Source organism: Galendromus occidentalis, unplaced genomic scaffold (assembly GCF_000255335.2).
Source record: "Galendromus occidentalis unplaced genomic scaffold, Mocc_1.1 scf7180000077530, whole genome shotgun sequence".
Classification (NCBI taxonomy): Eukaryota; Metazoa; Arthropoda; class Arachnida; order Mesostigmata; family Phytoseiidae; genus Galendromus; species Galendromus occidentalis.
The window spans coordinates 2070673-2090571 of record NW_003805518.1 but is presented as its reverse complement, the minus strand read 5'-3'; the positions used below and the strand labels follow the sequence as shown (position 1 = coordinate 2090571).

General features: G+C 52.0%; 1 protein-coding gene across 1 annotated transcript in view; it reads left to right on the top strand.

Moving 5' to 3' along the window:
- The window catches only part of Ih (hyperpolarization activated cyclic nucleotide gated potassium channel Ih), a 34265-nt gene that overhangs the window by 7079 nt on the left and 7287 nt on the right, over positions 1-19899 (top strand). Inside the window, exons 2-7 of the mRNA XM_003748429.1 lie at positions 10909-10975; positions 13833-13925; positions 13992-14155; positions 17711-17903; positions 18986-19225; positions 19672-19894. Coding sequence (XP_003748477.1) covers positions 10909-10975; positions 13833-13925; positions 13992-14155; positions 17711-17903; positions 18986-19225; positions 19672-19894 — 980 coding nt within the window. The remainder of the gene's footprint in view (positions 1-10908; positions 10976-13832; positions 13926-13991; positions 14156-17710; positions 17904-18985; positions 19226-19671; positions 19895-19899) is intronic.

Here is a 19899-nt window from a genome sequence, read left to right as displayed (position 1 = left end):
CGGAGGACCTATTTTTCGAAGAGAATCTCGAGCGATGCCGACGGTCCTGAAAAATCTCACTCAGTCAATCGTTTATGCATACGGAAGGGCGTCAGGAATGTTTTTTCATAGCCCACTTCCACTCGGGCCAAAGGAGAGTTTTCGGCTGGTATGTTGACAGCTCACTTGGAATGCGTGCGCATATCTCCGACCCGAAAGCAGGCCGTCCGACAGTTGTCTGAAAGCGCATCTTTTTTTCATTCCTCCCGAAGAGCTTCGGATCTCGTCGGGAATAGTCTCTTGCGATGAGAATACCACCCGGACGCATATGGGATTCTCGTTGTCGTTGTTGTCTCCGAGATGCCCGGCGACGCAGCGGAGACGGACACATAAGAGTGTTTCTGTTCCATGGAGAGCGGGGGAGTAGCGTCATAGCAAAGAGAGTTACTTTCAAGTACACTTTAGACCGCACACCGTGTTACCGCTGGAAGGGTCTCTATGTCCACCTTGTTCAGCTAATTGCTAATTGGGAGTTCCGCGAAACGGAAAAGTTCCGTCGTGTGTCCGCATTGTGCCAGCCTCTCTTGAGATCCACTCACTTATCGCTGAGAACTCTAGGCCCTCAAAGCTGCACTCGACTTGCACTCGTAGTTTTGAAAACGAATCGTAGTCTTGACTCGCGTCGTAGAATTAGATCAGAAGGATTCCGCGCGCACACTCCCGCTCGGCTTGGAAAACGAGGGATTATTGTCCTCCCCAAATTCCGTTCGTCGATCAGATACCCGAGAGACTTACGGACCCGTTCCTCGTGTGAACCTGTACTGGGTCGCGTACACGCAAGAAACTCGAATACCAAACTTGAACATCGTGACTGATTATTATTCAAATCTCGACGTTAACGCGCTACTATCAGCCTTCGGAAATCTGTGATCGATCAGAAGCTCACTTGACGATGATGGCTCGGAGTGGCCTTCGCAGATATTGACGATCTCTACGATGGCCGAAGGTGATCATGATGATTTATGACGGCCCCACCGGTGGTGATGATGACGATCACGAAGGCTACGACGACGATCTGATACGATGAATATGTTGCGAGCGTGCGAGCAAGAGCCAAGTCATCGATATTCGATACGGAGCATCGAGAGGTGTGTTTTCGTTTCGTTTCGAAGGACGAGGAAATCGCAGGCTCTTTCTGAAAGAGAAAGCGGCCTCCTCTCGAGGGACGCCAGTGCGTTCGCGGTGACGGAGCGCACAAATAGAAGGGAGGATATGCCATGATCCTGGTGCGTCTGGATCAGCCGAGAGTATTAACACTGACTCCGCGGAATTCATTGTTGGCTGTCGACTCAGGACGAGATAAGGACCTTCAGGGAATTTCTTTCTGCTCCGAGTGGTGGAACGTGGATCGGAGTCGGGAGGAGCCGAGCTGCCCGCCCTTGAATCCCTCGAACACCAGTGTCTTTCATCGTTCTCGGCGGATGAAAATTTTATCGCTGCTTGAATATTCCCGTAAAGGCTGTTAGGCGTTAATAAACGTGTCGCACTAATAAGCGGCAACGTCTCACCGTCGCCCACTGAGAGGGAGAAATTAAATTTTGAACAGATTCCGCTCTGAAAAGTCGACGACGAACTTATTTAAACAACGGAGGCGTCCTGGGACTTGACGCGACGAGAGCTTCTGAGATCTAGCGAGACGATACATATGTAGAGCAAGGGTGCGATCAGGACAGCTAAGGCTCCTTCAGGCTCGGATATGTTAAAATCAGTAAGCATGCAACATTGCATGGTTATCTTCAAAAAATGCTGATAAGGAGATAGAAAGCGAGAAGGCGGGCATTCCTCCCTAGGATTTTTCGCGCGGTCATCCGCTAATGATATCTTATGTTCTCGAGTCTGTGATTCGATCCCCATGCAGGTCGGTTCCACGAGATCAGATCAATCCTCCGGCGGAATATCATGTGAGGAAATCAATTCGCGGTGATCGGAGTCTTGAAGTTGCACGATGTGATCGCTCGATCAGAGTTGAGCTCATTCTCGGTTCCCTGGAATCGAAGTTTTTTCTCCCTTGAAGAGAACCATCAAGGAGAACCAGCGGGGCAGGTCGAGCTGCGACGTACACGAAAGGCGTTGGTGAATAAGGGTCTGTAAGTCAAAAAGAATGCGGAACACTTAGCACATTCCCGCTAGTCACGCGATCTACTCAATTATTCGGCGAACGTCGTCACGAACAATATATCGTCATCAACGGTAGCCACCAAGGCTTTTCTAGGGCCCGCGCCCATCGAGGCTGAAACTCCGCTAGATTGGTCGAGGCCGATTCATCCTCGAGAGCGCTCCCCATGCAGACGTTGCAAGAGGAGCATCCAACCCGTCCCGCAGCAAATTTTTGCGTCGAGCTGGAACTTCAAGTTTGAAGAGCTACGATGGAGTTTTCTCGAGCTCTGCTCAATTCTGCCAAAAGCCGGTCCTCGGGATCGAGGGGGATTGGGAGGGACGGATGGTCGACAACTCGGCATCGGACTTCAGGCCAAGAAAAAGTGCAACACCAGACTTCTGATTAGTCTTTCACTCTCACAGACGCCTTCTCGCTCGTGGGCCGACAGGACGCTTGTTACCCCCGGCAATGCAATGATTACGCCGACATACTCCCCACAGCAACAGTCAAAGACCGCTGTGACAACGACGAGAACGTCGACGAAGAAGACAGCCTCCGAACCTGGCGGGGAAGTATTCTCTCTCGTACGGTGATAACGACATTGCTGGCCAACCTTGCGAAAAAAACGTCCACAGTCGTGTATCTCCGTTTTCGTTTCACCTCCGCTCGTTTCTTCGTTCCTTCGCTCGCCGTGTAGTTTGCGTGTCCTTGCGCCCAGTCGTTCGCTTCCCTCCGTTGGTTTTCGGTTCGCTCGACGTAATTCGATTGTTGTTCACTCCCGGAAAAGTTGCCGACCTCCGACGACGCGATACCAGCCAATGACTTGTTCACACCAACTACGCTCGCTCCACACTACGTCGAAGGTCTCGGTCTCGGAAGAGTGTTTCCCGAAAATCAGAGAATACAATGAGAATCGGGAGCTGGGGAGTTTCCCATATCGATTCCCACGGGTTCAACGGAATAAGTCATCCGTCAGATCTGAAAGTTGGAGCTCCCGAATGTCGATTCTCTTCCGGAGCCAGAACGAATTGCGGGCGGGGATCGCTCCCTGTCAGGGTGTCAAATACGAAAATTGGGTGAGTGCGAGGTTTTGAAGGCGCTGGATTGGTTTCTGGGATCGTAGATTGATTTCGTGACGACCGACGGGGAGCGATTCCGGTTCCGGAGAGAGCAAATCATACATCGTGACGGGACGCTCGGCGCCGCATTCGAATCTGACAGCTATCACTCCCACAATCTGAGTGAGCGCGACAAAAGTCTAGCTACACGCTGGCCTTCCCACGGTGTATGTTGACACGCTCTCGTGTCTAAGGCGCTCCTGTCACACGTGTCATTGGGGCCTAAAACAGATTTTTTCCTGTCAATGGTGGTAACATAACGTTTTGCGCTTGCTGACGAGCCGCCCTCATCTGACACGGATGTTGGCCCGGGCTTGGGGCAAAGAGTTTGTGCGGTTCTCCATTTCGGCGTCCGGAGAGCGCTCCGTGTCAAGATCAAGATCCAATCTGACCGTGAGCTGTCCTCGGTGTCGGGAGCTCTCGAGCGGAATCGAATTCCAACTTCGACTTCTCTCATCTGGCCAAGTCGTCCATTCGGGTGAGGTGCGGGCTCGAATGATCCCTCCCCATTGAAGCTTGAAAATTGTCGTCGAGTATCAGTGATTCCTCTTTCTCACGAAGAGATCGACGGATTTGAGTCTTCCTCAGATCCGAAAAAAACCGACTGGCGAGAGACGCTGAAGCGGAATTTATCCGACCGCTTCATTATTCCTTGATTTCTTCCGGAAGCTCGTGACGTCGAGTCTACCGAGAAGCGAGATCCCACACGATTTGAGGCAGCTCACGATTCAGAGTGATAGGGAGAAACTTCATTTCACTCAGCTGTTCATTTACATGTCCGGTCATGATACTCGAACGGGGCTCGTCGTACTCTGTTCGAACGTGAGATTTAGCCCGATGTTCTCCAACAGCAAACTTCACGGGGAAGTTCATTGCCATCCCTTCAGCGTAGAGAACCGCGACAAAAAAAGATAAGACCGAAATAGGATATGGGGCAGAGGAGCTAAGTCGGTGCTTCCAATGGGAGTATCTGACGTCAGGCTCACGTCCGACCCGTCGACGGAGGAAGAAAGACACCGGTCGTAGCCGTTGAATATAGCCCGTTTTATCGTGGGTTACACGCCCGGAGGAAGGGTCCCGCCAGAGATTCCATTGTCGGACAGCCTCCTAGTCAGAGTTCGGTTAGTTGTCCTTCATCGCTCGTCTTTCCATCTGTCGATTCTCTTCGCGACTTCTTATTCCTCTGAGCACTCGGTTCTCGGCGGTGAGCCTCGCCTGTGGCGAAGGAACTCATTAAGCTTTCTTAAGTCTCGTGTGACGAAATATGTATTTCGTCATACGATATTCACACTCGCGGGACGGCAGACAGACGCCTCACGTCAGCTTCTGAGCTCCCTCAAGGGTACGGGGATCCCGAGACGACATGTTGCAGCTGGAACATTTCCAGATAAAATGCTGCTGCATCGCATCCGCTCGGAATGCAAACTCGATGAAAAAGCCGAAACGAAACAAAGAGAGTTACCCGCCGAGAACGTCATCCGTCTTCGTCGGTGGACGAGATTCGATGTCGCTGAATTAACATAATATTCCTTTTGGCGTCTAGGCTGCCGCGATGACAGTAACAACCGTCTCGAGAGATCCAAAATCAATATCTTCACAGAGCGCGTTCGGGCTCGAGTGTCGGTGTCTTCCGTGGCATCCATCTCACGGAGCCCTAGGAAGGATTCAGATAGAATTCAGGAGGATGACGGTTTATGCGAAGAGATCGCCACGTTGTTTTTCTGAGACCGCAAACTTCCCGAGCGAGCTCCCACGGAAGCGTGAGACGAACACCATCATACCCGGAAAGAATCCTCCGAACTTTGAAATGAAAACTCCTACCGGACAGAAGTTCAGGGACTTATGTATGCTCCCGCGGATGATCCGACCGGATGTGCCGATCGACGATCTCTGATGTCCTGGCAAGGGTCTCGGGCGAATCGTCGGATTCGAGCGACTTATTCTCACGCTCTGGACGAGACGAATCGGGGTCTCGATTGTTCTCGAATCGCATCCGGTTTCCGCGAGGATGTTTCTGACCTGGCATTTGGCCCTCAGGTCTAGAATCATGCCGCCGTGCGTATATTCCAGCTTCCGCTTGCGAGGCCCCTGTCTCCCCAACGTCGTTCCACCGACTCTCTTGACTCGATCCGGCTCGATGTGACGGCTCGGCTCTTGAAAGGCGCTTCGAGAGTCGCAAAGTTCGGCTCGGAGAGCCACGCCACCTTCTCTTTCAGGGCGCTAGCTTAAGAGAGCTTATTCGTATACAGGGGGACCGAAGGATGATTGTATGGGTATAAGGGTTCCGCTGGAGGCGGGAAACGTAAGTCCAGATTAACGCTTCTCCGCCTGTGAGTCCCGATCGGACTCATCCATTTTGAGGTTGAGTTCCGGGATCCGAAATGAGGAAATGAAACGAGGAAACATCCAGAATACATGATTCGAACAAAGCGTCGCGATCCCCATGACCGAAGGGATGATTCCGCGAGTTTGGACTGACCCGCCCAAGGTCCTGCCGTGTTCCTGGATTGAGAGGTCGTCGAGCGTTGAGAAACGTTCGGACTATTTTTAGAACCGAAAACTCGAATGACTACTCGGATTTTTCTCACCGAAAGTCCGCGATCGGAGGATTCGTCTGAATGCATGAATACTTAGGACGCCAGTGTTGGACTACCGAAACGAACATTCGTTAGCCTCCTGAGAGACGTTCTTCGCAACGTGAGTGCTCGGCTCCTTCCTTATGTTCGCTCGAGTTTCGTTTTGTAGCTTTCGACCGGTACACCTATCTGGCACGCTCCTTTGATTCCCCGCGTGATTTGATCTCGGTTGGGAAGAGCTTTGCAAGAAGGAGGGGAGCCGGAGCTCGGCTCCGGGAAACACGCTGACTGCGCGCGGACGGGAGGAGCGGGTTTCCCTGCGTCGGCGCAAAGCGCAACAGACTTCGATCAGAGCCCATCGACGAGTTTCCTTCCCATATATTCTTGGAAATCGCATTTCATGCCTGGAGAACATCTTTGCGTCGTCACGCACGTTCCAGACAAATCTCAGGACAGACGAAACGTTTCCTGCGATATAGAAAGGCATTCGCTATCCGGGGAGGCAGAGAGGGCTGCAGGGTGATATAGAAGACTTGAGGCGAGATCGATGCATCGAAGCTGTCGAAGTTAACGTGGGAAGAGACCGAACGCTCCCCGATGATAAATAATTCCTTTCCGAGTTCCGCTGGAGGTTTCAACGCAATTAATTCGGGTACCCTTATAATTCTCTTCCGTATTCGCTCCGTATGATATGAACAACGTATGATATGATAGCTCCCGAGGTCTTAATCTTCAAGAGCAGCTGGGAGGGGAAGGATCAAAACTGCCAGAGGAGGGCAGCGGCGCTCAGTGGCCATCGAGGCTCCGAGGGCAGAAAACAGACGTGTGCTTCAGGACAGGGGGAACAAGACAGCACGAAGGACTCACGAGGCTCGAAATCAGGCGGTCGCGCAATATTTTGACTATCCGGAATCGAGTCTCTTGAGTACGGAACCATATCCACAGCTATTGGGGCCCGCACTCTCGCGTTGGATACGAGAGGCTCGTTTGTTCTATTTTCGGCTTCGTATATATCATTCATGCCACCGTCTGGATGCCGTCCCCCCTTCCTGATCCCCTTCTCCCGCTCTCTGTCACTGTCTCTTCAGGTACGAGATCAATTGCGAGATAACGGGTCAAACGAAGAGTACGAAGAAGGTCCCATTCACTTATTCAGACGAGAACGAGATTAGAACTTGCGTGCTTGATCGATCGGGGCCCTCGAAGAGCCTGTCTGCGAGGAGCTGTGATTATTATTGTTCGACTCTGATCTGCCCTCCGTGTCACCCGCCTCATATGACGCGTGTGGCCGCTGAGCAGAAGACCATGGCGCTCGGAAAATCAGTCGTCAGAGGGGGGAGGACGCCTATGCATGAGAAGTTCCAGATCAGAGCCGATTAGGATCGAACGCAATCCCAAAGGGATGAGCAACTCAAATATCAAGTACGCGGCTCTGGGGGACTTCTTGGTTTTCGACTTCGGATTTTTCCGAGTACATGAACCTTTATCGTGGTCTGCCAGCCATCCCTTCCGCTCAAGCGCTCCATCCTTCCGATTTGATTTATTCCTCTCCGAATTGAATTCACATAAACTAGTGAAGTGTACTCTCAATTCATCGATCATCGCTTGTGGCGGCGCGGCGTCCTCCCGGACAGTGTCGATGAATCTTCCGGGAGAAATTGGAGAGCGATAGAACTCGCGCTGGAGAGCAGGGTGTTCGAGTCTGAAAAATACTATTTTGAACGAGAGAGTCCGAAAGGCCAATCGTGTAGGGTAAAGTCGAATGAATCGATGGCTGGCCGAAGCCGGTGATCGACCACTCGATCGAGCTACGTCACCACACAGTGGAGCGCCTGGAGCTGATTCCAAGACGCAGAAACGCTTCCAATGAATTGCTTCGGAAGCTAAATCTCGAGGAGAACGAAGGCAAAGGCACGCAAGCGTATCACGGAAGGCAGGTCCGAGTTTCTCCGCATGAATACCCAATTTTTTGTCCCGTTATACAAGGCCCTTGTGTTCGAACGTCATCCGGCGCGGCGCAACATACATATTTCGTCCGATGTGATCACGAAAGTTTCGAGTTCAAGTCGACTGATCGACTTAAGGAACGGGGTGTGTCCACAGACTGGAGGCACTTATTTGCTCGTCCCGCGATCGATCAGTCCCGAGCTGATATATAATTTCTCTTCGAGGCTTTCGATGTACGGATATCGCGCGAGTCCTGAGGCTCCCGAATGCGATCCACGAGCGCTCTTCCGAAAAACTTTTTTCGTGATAATCATCTGGGGGTTTCGTTCGCCGGAATGACGAATATTGCCGGTCGCGATGTCTCGATATTCTCGTCCGGGGGCAGCTGGAAACAGGCCGCGTGGCACGCAATGCTCGTGACGGATCCACGGTGTTAGACGTGGCAATAAAACCACAATATGCATGTGTGTATTGAATGCAATCTATGTCGTCTTCGGAATGGTCCCGTAGCGTTCCTCCTCGACTCTGAGCCTGCAGTCCGCACACGTCGTTTAGCACCTCGACATCCGGTGGTGACGTCATCGTCACGAGCGGCACCAAGTTCGTGACGACATCACCAACGGAATCGTATATATACAGATAAATATAAAAATATTCATGTGTCTATGTGGATCGGCAGCGTTCGGGGAACGACACGTCGATTCTCGCCTCTCCGACCCGTGCTTTCTGCCTGAGCACGGGCCGAGCGAAACTCATGATAATATGTATAACATATAGGTGCTCCGAATTTTTTTTCGTCCCCGATGCACTCACAACCTCGACAGTTTCTATCCTGAGGAGGACACAGCCTTCTGACGAGGGCAGTTCCAGTCCTGATCAGAGCCAGTTGAGATCGGATTCAAACGGGATCGCTTCCCGAATCCTCACCAGGAGTCCGGAAAATTCCCAGATGGATGAAGCTCAATGAGGAATGATGTCGGCTGCGGCGATGCGTCGACGGAGAATCTTATTGAAGCTTCTCCTGCGGAATAGCTGACACGTTGTAGATGGTGTGGTGGAATCCTCAGAGGCATCAGCGGGGATTCCGTCAGGGGGTCTCGCATTTCTGACGGACAGACAGGCAGGCAGCAATTCCGTGTTTTTCGTGACTCGAAAGGAAAGGAAAAGCTTTTGGCGTCATTGGAGAGGCCTTTAATGGATGGCAGAGGATGCCGGCCGGTGAAAAATTGGGGAAATGACAAATGAGATGAGTGGCAGCGAGAATACAGGTCAACGCCGACCGCGAGGCCAGGTGGAAAGAGGTCATGAAATTTCCATTTCTCGAAGCGCCCCAGGCCGTCCACCAGCTTCAAGGCTGCTGACAATCGTAGCTTGTATGCCTGAGGGGAGAGGAAGGGAATCCTCTTACTATGTTGACCCTCTCGCGTATCGAGAGACCCGGATAAGCACACGGCAGGATGTAGTTTTTGCTGAATTTTCTAGTATCTGATCTGTAAGTCCGCGATGAGAGAGGTCGTTCTCGATCTCGCTCGTCGGCTGGAATCCCGCGAAGCTAGCCTGCTCCGTAAGGAGCAACGAGATCTGAATCTGGATTTTGAATCGAGGGATCAGAATTGAATTCGAGAATACGCAGGTCGACTGGCTCTCGACTTCGGACTTGGCTGGCGAGATGGCTTTGCCGTCCCCAGCGATTCCAATGAGACCCACCGTACAGAAAAGACGGAATAAAATGTCAGAGGAAAGATGGGGATCCGGGACAGAGAAGTGCGAAAATAGCAAATCTGGTATAAAGCAGCAGGGTGCTCCCAAGGTGAGACGAGAACACAGTAGAGAAGAAGTTCGGAAGGTGCGAGGAACAACACGGCATCTCCACTCAAACCAATCCTACACACGAGTCGTGGTCCATTATGCAAATTTCTCTATGCGGAATGAAGGTGAGAAGGATCTATGTTGCCGAGCGCGTAGCTCCGAAATACATTCCCCCCGTCGAATGAACTCACGTGTTCCCCGGAGCAAAGGCTATCTAGTATCCGTCACTGATAGCAGTCGGAGTCGAGCAGGCTAACGCTTTTGCGGAGGGCAAGAATCATCCATCCGTCTCGAGTCATTAGGAACATTGGGAGGGCGCGTTGCCAAATTATACGCTGTTTTTCTCCTTCGACTCGTTTTGTGAGAACCAACGAACGGGGAAAGTCCGTGTACGACCTCGATGGCGGGACTCGCTGCGAAGTGGAGCAAACTTAACGAACCCACGACAACTCGCAGCAGTTGCGCGCTTATAGCCCACTATTTCGCTCTTCATCTGTCTATTACATGTTCTGCGCAGACATCGCGGGATAGGAGGACGGCGGGCAATGTTCTATCCGTAGAAGCAGCACAAAAATTGCCTCGATCAGGAACGCTGAGTAGGTTTGCCCGCGAACCTTCATCCCGACAGCAGCTACTTTTTGCTCCGCCGCTACACCTTTATTGTCCTCAGTTTCCTCGTCGTTTACCAGAATCATATCTTGCGGCCGCTCGGCGAGTTGGCTCCCTTCCTCACCGAAAACAGTGGCATTTCGAGAAGGGAACAGCCTGAAGGAACAAGCGGAACAAAGCTATTTGATGAGTTACTGATTCGCCTACAAGTTTTCACCATCACCGGCCCGAAGTGTTCACGGTCTCCGGGAGATTTCCAGCCTTTCGGCTGAACTCTTCAGAGTTTCGAATTCGCCGCGAAAGAGCTTCGCCAATCCCGACATGTCGTTTGGTAATCGTCCCCGAGATCGATGCAGAGCTTGCTTCTCGCTGTCGAATAATGGGCTCCCTCAATTACACGGATTCCATCACGAGGGTGGCATTCGTCTGGAGCGCGAGATCGATGAAACTCGGAATTCCTCGTTTGAATTCGAAATCAGAAACCTCAAGCTCGCTCATTAGCCTGCCCCGAGACTTCAAAACCCGATCGAATAAACACTTACAATTTGATACGGAGCTATCGACACGCGGACCCGAGCTATCTCAGCTGAGAGGGAGCGAGATCGGAATTTGGTTTCCGCTGCTCGCAGAACTCGATCGGTATTCGTGTTCCGCACTCGAATCATCGGAGGAATCGGTGATCGGAGCTAATCGTTCTTCTCTTAACTTTCAGTGATACAGATGCCAGCGACCACGCGATAGGCTCCAACCAGATTCAGATAGATGTCAACGGAGCCTTGGTAAGTTTAATTCTGATGAGAGGAATGATTACTGTCGCTACTTCGGATCCTACTAAGTTGGCAATCGCTCCGTTCGGATGAGTTTACTTGTGCTCAGCTTGAATTAGAAAACGGAAATCAGACCGCCGGTCCAAGTTTCGATACGTTCAATGTAGCTCGACTGAAACACCTGGCTTCCGTTCGACTTCGGTCCCAATACCTTCCGCGGTTCGATACCAGCTTCGCAATTCCTTCCTGTTCAAACTTCTTAGCTAGTAATTCCCCATGCAAGGAGGAAATTCCCTCACTCATCATGGAGAAACTTTTCTATGTCTTGTTCGTCTCTCAGTCAGCGCACAAGAAAAACTCTCGCCAGTAGTTCACGAAAGTTGGGAGCGATATTCCCCGAAAAGGGACCTTTTACGGACATGGCCTCGGGAGATCGTGCGTCGACGTGGGGATCTTTCGCGAGACGGGGCGTAATTCCGCGATTCTCGCTTCGTTTTTCCCGTTTTCCTCGGGAGCATCATGAAAAATATTGATTCCTGTTCCCTTGGCCACTCGGCGAGCGGGATGAAGCGGTAGGGTTCCTCACGAGCGCTTACGTCATGAAACCGGCATTCGGATTTCTCCGTCTGGTGGGTGAATGGATGGGTATGTGGAGGTTCAGGCTTTGGACTCAGATTTTGCGGAGAGCCGCGGGCGCTCCCGTATACTGTACGTCGGCCCTGTTCAAACTCCTCGAGTGCTGAGGTCAAGTTGGCGAAATATATGCCTTTGTTCACTGGAGCTTTCAAGCCGATAGCATCCGGTTTCGCTTCCCGATCGCCAACGTTCGCCGCGTCAGCCTTCACGGCTGTCCATCTATGTGTCCGTCTGAAGGTTCGTTTGTGTGGCCTTTAGATGATTGATTGCAGTTTCATTGCCGAGCGTAGATCAAACTTTTCAAAGTTGGACCCGTCAAGGAGAGATTTGATCTCATCGAACAGAGACGAGCAGTCAGCCGATCAGCGTCCCACTAGTGCTGCCCTCTCCCCCTTTGGTAGATGTGCGTCAGGTCGAGTGATCTCAGAGACTTGGACTCAGAAAGATAGATTGGGGGAGGGGGGAAAGTTTCGAGACCATACTTTCTTGCCGGTCTTCTGGCTGACTTGACTTGGTTCTCGATGTGGATCAGCTCCACAGATCTCGCCGAGAAGATCGATATCTGCCTCCGCTCCTGAGGCGATTTTTGATGCTATTGAGAGGATAAATATTCGGCAATGGTGGAGTTTTTTTCTTCGCGCTGTCTCGACGTACATGGCTGGCAAATATCGTGATCGAATTATCGAACGATCGCCTCCAGCAAAGTAGATCTCGGATCATCACGGAACCCATTGCGAGTTACTCTTCTAGAAACGGAATGAGTTCACGCGCTGATTGAGCTTGCCTCATCTCCGATCACCGCTGCGTACCTCTTAGACCGGCATTCTACAGTTCCCCCCTTCCCTCGTGAGACACATCCCGATGTGAGCTTTCGGGAGAAGTGCTAGTTGAACACGATTGCTCGATTCCCTTCTCTTCTCGCCATGCCGAGCTCATCCTAGGAGAGAATATGGATTCGGTTATGAGATTAGAGACTACGCGTAGTGCCAGCAGCGAGGTGTCAGTGACTCCCGAGTAGTTTCCCTCGACCATCCGGGGCAAGGAGGAGGCGGAGGTTTCATTCTTGTTTCCCGTCGTCGGAGAAATGCGCGCCAGACACCAGGCCTGATCTTGAACCCTTTGGAGGTTTGGAGGGCGCGCTAGCGCGTCTAAACCGCCGGCGGCGAGTAGAATCTAACCGCGCACGCAATGGTTCGTATACGCACGAACGGCGTGTTCATTAAACTCGTTCGTGTGGAAATAACCACTTCATTGTGTGCTCTGTTACTCGCCGCACTTCCGTGGGTTGCCACTTAGTTCACTTTAGTAGACCGAGCGTCCTCAAAACGGTAACAGCTAACTAGAAGCTAAGTTTGGGGAATAGGCTCCCAGCGCCCGGCCGCGCGCTCTTTGGCTTGCATGATTAATCACGATGACGATGACGCTTCGGTGGACCTAGAGTAGCTCAAAGGCATCCGCCATGATGATGAGCGTCATAACATGAGGTTGCGGCTCAGGTGGAATTAGAGCCGAACATTTCGGTTAGCTCGCCGAGGCATACCCACCTGCGCGAGAATCACAGTGAATATTCCGCCGGGATCGGCGAAGGAGCCGGGACCGACTAATATAATCATCTGAATCACGGCAGCTCCCGCAAATTCTCTCGCTAGAGCTCGAATCTCGAATCAATAATCCGCAACTATTCGTCGGGCTCGCAGATGCTCGTCGAGACTGTCGGGCGCGGCACGCGTCCGTTGATTCGAACAACAGCTGTCAGAAGCAGAAGGAAACGCAACGAAACACCCGTGCCAAAGCGGTAGATGCAAGAGCTTATCCCAAAGGCACAAGGCTCGGCACCGAGACGATCTGGGAACCGAAGAAGCTGGAAGTTACTCTAATTGCGGCACAATCCTGCGATTCGCGATCGTCCGCTGGGGTTCGCATTGAATGCTGTAATTAGAAGTAAACCTGAGTTTCGAATTCAAAGCATCCGATCAGCAACGTCCGGGAAAGAAACATTCTCCTTGAAGAAATGATAATTATGAGTTTGGTCAAGTCATCTCTGAAAGATTCGAGTCGGATCCCATGCGGGAACTCTATGCCAGAGCTTTCAACATTTCATCGACGGATCGCTAGGATGATAGATATGTGCAGACAAGAGCGTTCGAATCCCGGGAGAGGGGAAACTGCTCCAGAAGTGAAAACTTCTCGGAAAACGATCTCTCTGTAACATGATTTCCCTTGCGTATTTCAGGACCAGCAAGGAGCGTGCACGTCGGGCCGACAGCACGACGAGACCAACTCGCTGTATGGAACACCCAAGGAAGAGTTGGCACCCGGTTCGTCGGTGATGTTGGGAAACAACAACCACAACATGGGAGCTGGAAACACCCCCCTGGCTGCTCCGGGTCAGGAGGTCAAGGCTTCGTTCATGCGGAATCAACTGGAGGCGTTGTTTCAACCATCGGACAACAAGCTTGCTATGAAACTATTCGGCTCCAAAAAGGCGCTGATGAACGAACGCCAACGCCAAAAGGCGGCCGGACACTGGGTGATCCATCCCTGTTCAAACTTTAGGTGAGCACCGCAGTCGTCCGAGATCATTTTGCCGGCTGGAGCTTTCCTCCGTTGCTCTCGGTCAGCGGAGAAAGAAATCTCTCAGCCTGAAAATCGTCCACCTCAGAAGCAGGATCTCACCGATAGCGCCGTCCCTCTCAGTGAAACGGACCCGGGGTTCCCCGGACCCAAAACGGAGACACGTATATACTGGTGCTGCATCGAATCAAATATCTATCAGGCTTGTGAGATATTCACTTCTTGAAGAACGATGCTCGGAGCCAATTCTGCCTCCAGACCCGGTTCGACCCGTTGAAAAGCAGCGATGGAATCGGCGCCGGTGGCCACCCTGAGGAGATATCGGCTTTTCGGATCCCAGCGCGAGATTCAAACATATCTCCACGTGCCAGCAGCGGAAAAAGAGATTTAGTCCTGAATTCAATCTTGTGCCTGAATATCGAGACTTCAGATGTCCGGATAGATCTACAGCATCCGGCAGGGGTTGATAAGCCGGAGAAGGTCACGGGGGAACGCTCTTTCCTCGCTCAGAAGCTTTCTGTCTGTTCGAGAGCCCGAGTTCCGTACGCCGGGCTTCCCAACGGCGCCGGGGAATGAAGCTGCCTCCGCGGCCCCGAGAGTGATCTATTGTCTCACGGAATTCCGGGATACGGACCACGCACAGAGCATCGCAATTTTCCGCTAGCATCGCATGGGAGGTTTTACATATTTTTTCAAGATCGATTGTATTCTCGTTCCTTAGCGTTTCGCGTTCCCCCTCGGAATCGGCCCATCGTCTCCTATAACCGCCTCACGAGCGTGTGGCCTGGAAAAGTTTTTCCTCTCCTCCAGGCTCGCTAAAACGGGAGCGGGTCCGTGAGCTTCAAAAAGTTGACTAATTACAATCTCAGGAGATGCGAGTCGAGACGAGGGAGGACGCATGAAAAACGTGAGCCGGCGCGGACGCGGGAGACTTTCTTCCCGCTAACTGCTCGCATCTTGGCTGGCCCTGCCCGGTGGAGCTCCCGTGGACCAAGGGAAATTCTCTCGAAACCGCACCACGCGTGGCCTCATGACGAGTTCGTCCTGGAGTTTCCCGAGCGCTCGACGACGTACCAGAAACCATCAGGGAATCCATAGAATTTCCTGTTCAACTCCTGCGCGATTGCATGAGTATGGAATCGGCACCCGACTCGAAGTTAGATTCCTCTCAAGCGATGCACGGAAGACTCAATACGCGAGTCCTGTTTTGCCTCGAATTTTCGTTCTTACGTCTGATACGTACGAAGTTTTTCTCTTCCATGAAGAACAGGGATCGCACCGTCGAGCTTTATGAGCTCAGAAAACCGCGCTGGAGTCGGCCTCGGAAACGAGAAAGGTCAATTGAACTAAAACTGGCCGGAGCGTGTTCTCGCAAGGAGACGAACGACGACGAGTTGTTCGTGCCCTAAGCCGGAGCCTTTGCGCCGTGGCACGATCCCTCGACGGCCCAGTGGTGGAAAATGGAGTCGGCTATGCTTCGTGCAGCTCTGAATCGATCGATTCCAGCGATAAGTCGATCTCTGCAATGTTCGAGGCTCGCCCCCTCCCGCCTGAGTTCTCTCACTGACTCGTTAGCACCGGCTCCAGTATAGTCCAAGTTTTCCCAAAATGCTGCATACAGCTTGTGATTCTTGTGAGCTTCCGTATGATGCGGGAGGAAAATTTGTGAGTGAGATCGCCGTGTGGAATTTCCTCGCACAGGCACCCCGCGATTCTGACGGCTTCAGTCCCCTAATTCGGAGCCTCCCGGAATCGAAAATCAGCTGATTTCTCCGGATACTTCACAGCGGAATCGACTTAGCTCGCTCTAACCGATGACAGTACAACCAGGAGCATTTCTCCATGGACGAGGATCCTCACTATTGATTCTCACCCAATAATTGTCTCGATAAGGGGAAGGCTTTTCCTTCCGAACAGCGAGTGCTGCACTTCTCAACAAAGCCAGCCACTTGTTGCCGGGCCGCGTCAAAGATCCACGGAGAGGGAGGAGAATCGAGGACGGAGCCGCTGGGAAAATATATAGGCCTCGTCCCGGCGGGAAGATAACAATGAACGACTCACTTAAGCTGCGACGCAGCAGCGATCCAGGGAAACAGGCCTTCGGGAGTAGAGTCAGGCACCTACGTACAGGCGGGAATCCATTCACGGAGCAGGCTGTTCTTTCGCGTCTCGATAAGCAATCCGTGTTTTCATCCAGCTCATCCTCCGAAATCCTCCTCGCACTCGGCATCCTCTCGAGAAGTGTCTCTCGAACAGCAGGAACGATGAGCGCTCGTCGAACCAACTCCGCATGGTTCTCTCGAGGCGCCAGCGCTCGGTGGATATCCTGCGAATTCTGTGGTCCGCGCGGGAGCTCTATACGCGGCCGAGACCGATGGGAGGCCCCCGTCGGCGTCGTTGGAATTCGTTTGTTTGACGTGACTTCGCTGAGTTGAGATTGCGCAGCCTGGGCCACCTCATCCGTCGATGCCGATTACGGATTCCAAATTCTTGCACGACTTTTATTCTCGTAGGCGTTCGAACTTCTTTCGCTCGATCGTCTGCCATCGAACGCTCGTTATCGATGTCGAATCGCATCCGACACATATAGATGGTGGAGTTAAGATTGCCGAATGTTCAATCGATTCGAGAACAAGCTCCGTGCGTCCCGTGGATCGTACCCCAATCGGTGGAGGCCCGCAGAATCGATGTCTCACGCGGAACGGTCTCTTGTGATCGTCCCCGATGCAATCTCACGGAAAGAATCTGATGATGATAGGAATCTCTGATCACAGCGAGGGCAGCACGGGATACCGCGGAGCTGAAGAGTGTCATTCGAATTTGCATTGAAAGAGCCCACGACCCTCATTTGAATCCTCAGAATATAATTTGGGATTTGGATCAACCTGACATCAAGTCAGAATACCTAACCTCCAGAGAGTCCCTCGCGTAGTCTCGATCCCGATAGGGAGGAAAATTCGAGACCGCTAAGTTCGCCGCTGTAGCGCGTCGGGAAAGGACTTCCGACGGAGTCGGGCTTTATCCGCACGTTCGTCCCCAGCTCCCAGCGGCTCGAACAGCATTCGGAGCGCACCGGGGAAAGAGGGAGAACAACATGACTGAGAGGCGCCCATACGGTACTTTAAATTCTGATGCAGGTATGCGCGGATCTCTGCGAAAAAAAGTTCTCAGCTCGAGAGTCTTGGGCTCCTGCAGGTCACCGTCAACGTCGACAGGGACTCAGCGAGCGAGCGGCGCGCTCGTTCTTTGCGTTTTGCGTAACAGTCACAGGAAATCAGAGTCCATGTCGAAGGTGTCCGGGTGACAAGAAGCGCGAAGTATTTTCTCCAGGGAAGGGTCCTGACCTTCTCTCGGAAGGCCCGATGCGGCTACCCGAAAATCTAACGTTCGGAGTCCTCGTCAGCGCTCCCGACCTCTCCCAGGAGGGTCCTCAACGATGGTCGCTCTCATTCGTGTGGAATCGCGCGGCATTAGTCTCGTGGAGGGCCTGTAATGGTATCTCGCTGTTATACTGATTCTTTTCTCCTTTATTTTCAGATTCTACTGGGACTTGTGCATGTTGACGTTACTCGTGGCGAATCTCATAGTGCTTCCCGTGGCCATCTCGTTCTTTAACGACGATCTATCTGCGCGGTGGATAGCGTTCAACTGCTTATCGGACACAATCTTCCTCTTAGATATCGTTGTTAACTTCCGCACGGGCATAATGAACCAAGATAACTCAGAACAGGTGAGGCGCCGTCATCCGAAATTTTTGGTCAATTATTATCGCCTTTCGAGCAGCATGGAAGCAGAAGAGGAATGAGAACGATGACAGGATGGATGGGATTGGGGGATGCTCGCAAGCGGCACCACATGTCTGAGAAAACCTCGGAGCTCTTCGCTCGCTCCATGTCGTAAATTCACGCTCGACGGAATCGGAGCTGATGCCTATAAAAGCAAAAACATAAATCTGATCGTCAGAGGGCAGAGCGCGACTTCCATTTAGGATATCGGGAACCCCTATGACGCAGATCATTGTACATCGAATTCATTTTGATCTCGTGCCGGAGCGCAGGCCGTCCGGCTATTCCTGGATCGTGTTCCGAATTTCGGAACCTGTCTCGCAGCAATTCATCATCCATAAATGTCCGAAGGCGGTTCAAACGTATTTCCATAACGTGTACGATGGTGATAACAAAACTTTGAACTGCTCGCAATGCCATGCCGGTCGTTGATTGCATTGATCGTCAACGATTTCGAGCAGGGCTGCCCCCGATGTTTGCCGTGAAGTCGGACAACGCGTTCCAAGATCGCTGTCGATGTCGGTCGAATTTGTGTGAACCGAGGCTTCCTAGTGACCTCTCACAAGAGAGATTCGTTCAGGATTGTTAGAGATTCGTTCGCGGGCCATCTCGTAGTGAACTCGGCCAGTCGTTCGATATTGCATGCGATTCTCGTGGGGAAACCACACCGCTCGTGAGAACCTTGACTCCGAGATCTTTTTCGGCCTTGGGACGTTTCGCTCATTCAAGTCTCATCAGTTCCTGGAGGGGAACACGGCCATTCTCCTTTTCGACATTGATATATACTCGATGAAGGCATATCGAGGATCTCAAGGAGAGAATCCGCCGTGGAAGTTGAGCCTCCCCGCAAGGGATTCGATAGGGGAGCCCAGGGCGAGAACCGAGAGCTCAAGGGAGCCGCACGACTACTTTCTGTCCTCACTTCCTTGTTCCGACCCTTATTTACCTGAACAATTCACTCTGGCTCATGAGAACAGTGCGGAAAGGAACCGAGTGGAATCCGTTTCTACCACCAGTGCTTTTCTAGGTGATTCTTGAACCGAAAGAAATCGCGCACCACTACATCCGGTCGTGGTTCTTTCTTGATCTGGTATCATCGATACCTCTCGACTACATCTTCCTGATTTTCATCCAAGACTACCAGGATGTGAACACGTATCTTCAAGCGGGACGTGCGTTGAGAATTCTCCGTTTCGCGAAAATGCTGAGTCTTTTACGACTCCTACGCCTGTCCAGATTGGTCCGATATGTCAACCAGTGGGAAGAGGTGAGTGGAATATCGATGGAAGATCTCATATGATCGGCGGGGGAGTTCCCCGTGTTCTCCGGCCGAAGATTGCCCCAAATCTATGAGAGAGATGACATGTAGAGCCCCTCGAATCGAAAGCATTGATCGCCCTTCACACCCTCGTGGACGGATTATCGGCTGTTCCGAATTCGCTTATTATGGCTCCCACACTCTGAATGGGGCTGGATATACATATATTCATGAGGACATCATTGGCGCATCTCTTATGCTATCGACCATTCGTTGGAAGGAGCAGCTTGATGTATTCGATGACCCTCTTAAACGAAGTCGATTTCGGCGTTGACTCGTGTTTCACAGCGAGCTGCGAGAGGTTCAGAGGGTGATTCTGTATTTATCGATCAGGGTAGAGCCAAATTCTGAGCGCGGACCCGATATCTCAATTGTGATCTCTTGCTTCCGCGCAGGTATACTTCCTGAATATGGCATCAGTTTTCATGAAGATCATCAACCTCATCTGTATGATGCTTCTGATCGGCCACTGGAGCGGCTGTTTACAATTCCTCGTACCCATGCTGCAAGGGTTCCCTAATAACTCTTGGGTCGCTATCAATGACCTCACAAAGAAGGATTGGTTCGAGCAGTACTCGTGGGCCCTTTTCAAGGCCATGTCGCATATGCTGTGTATAGGTGAG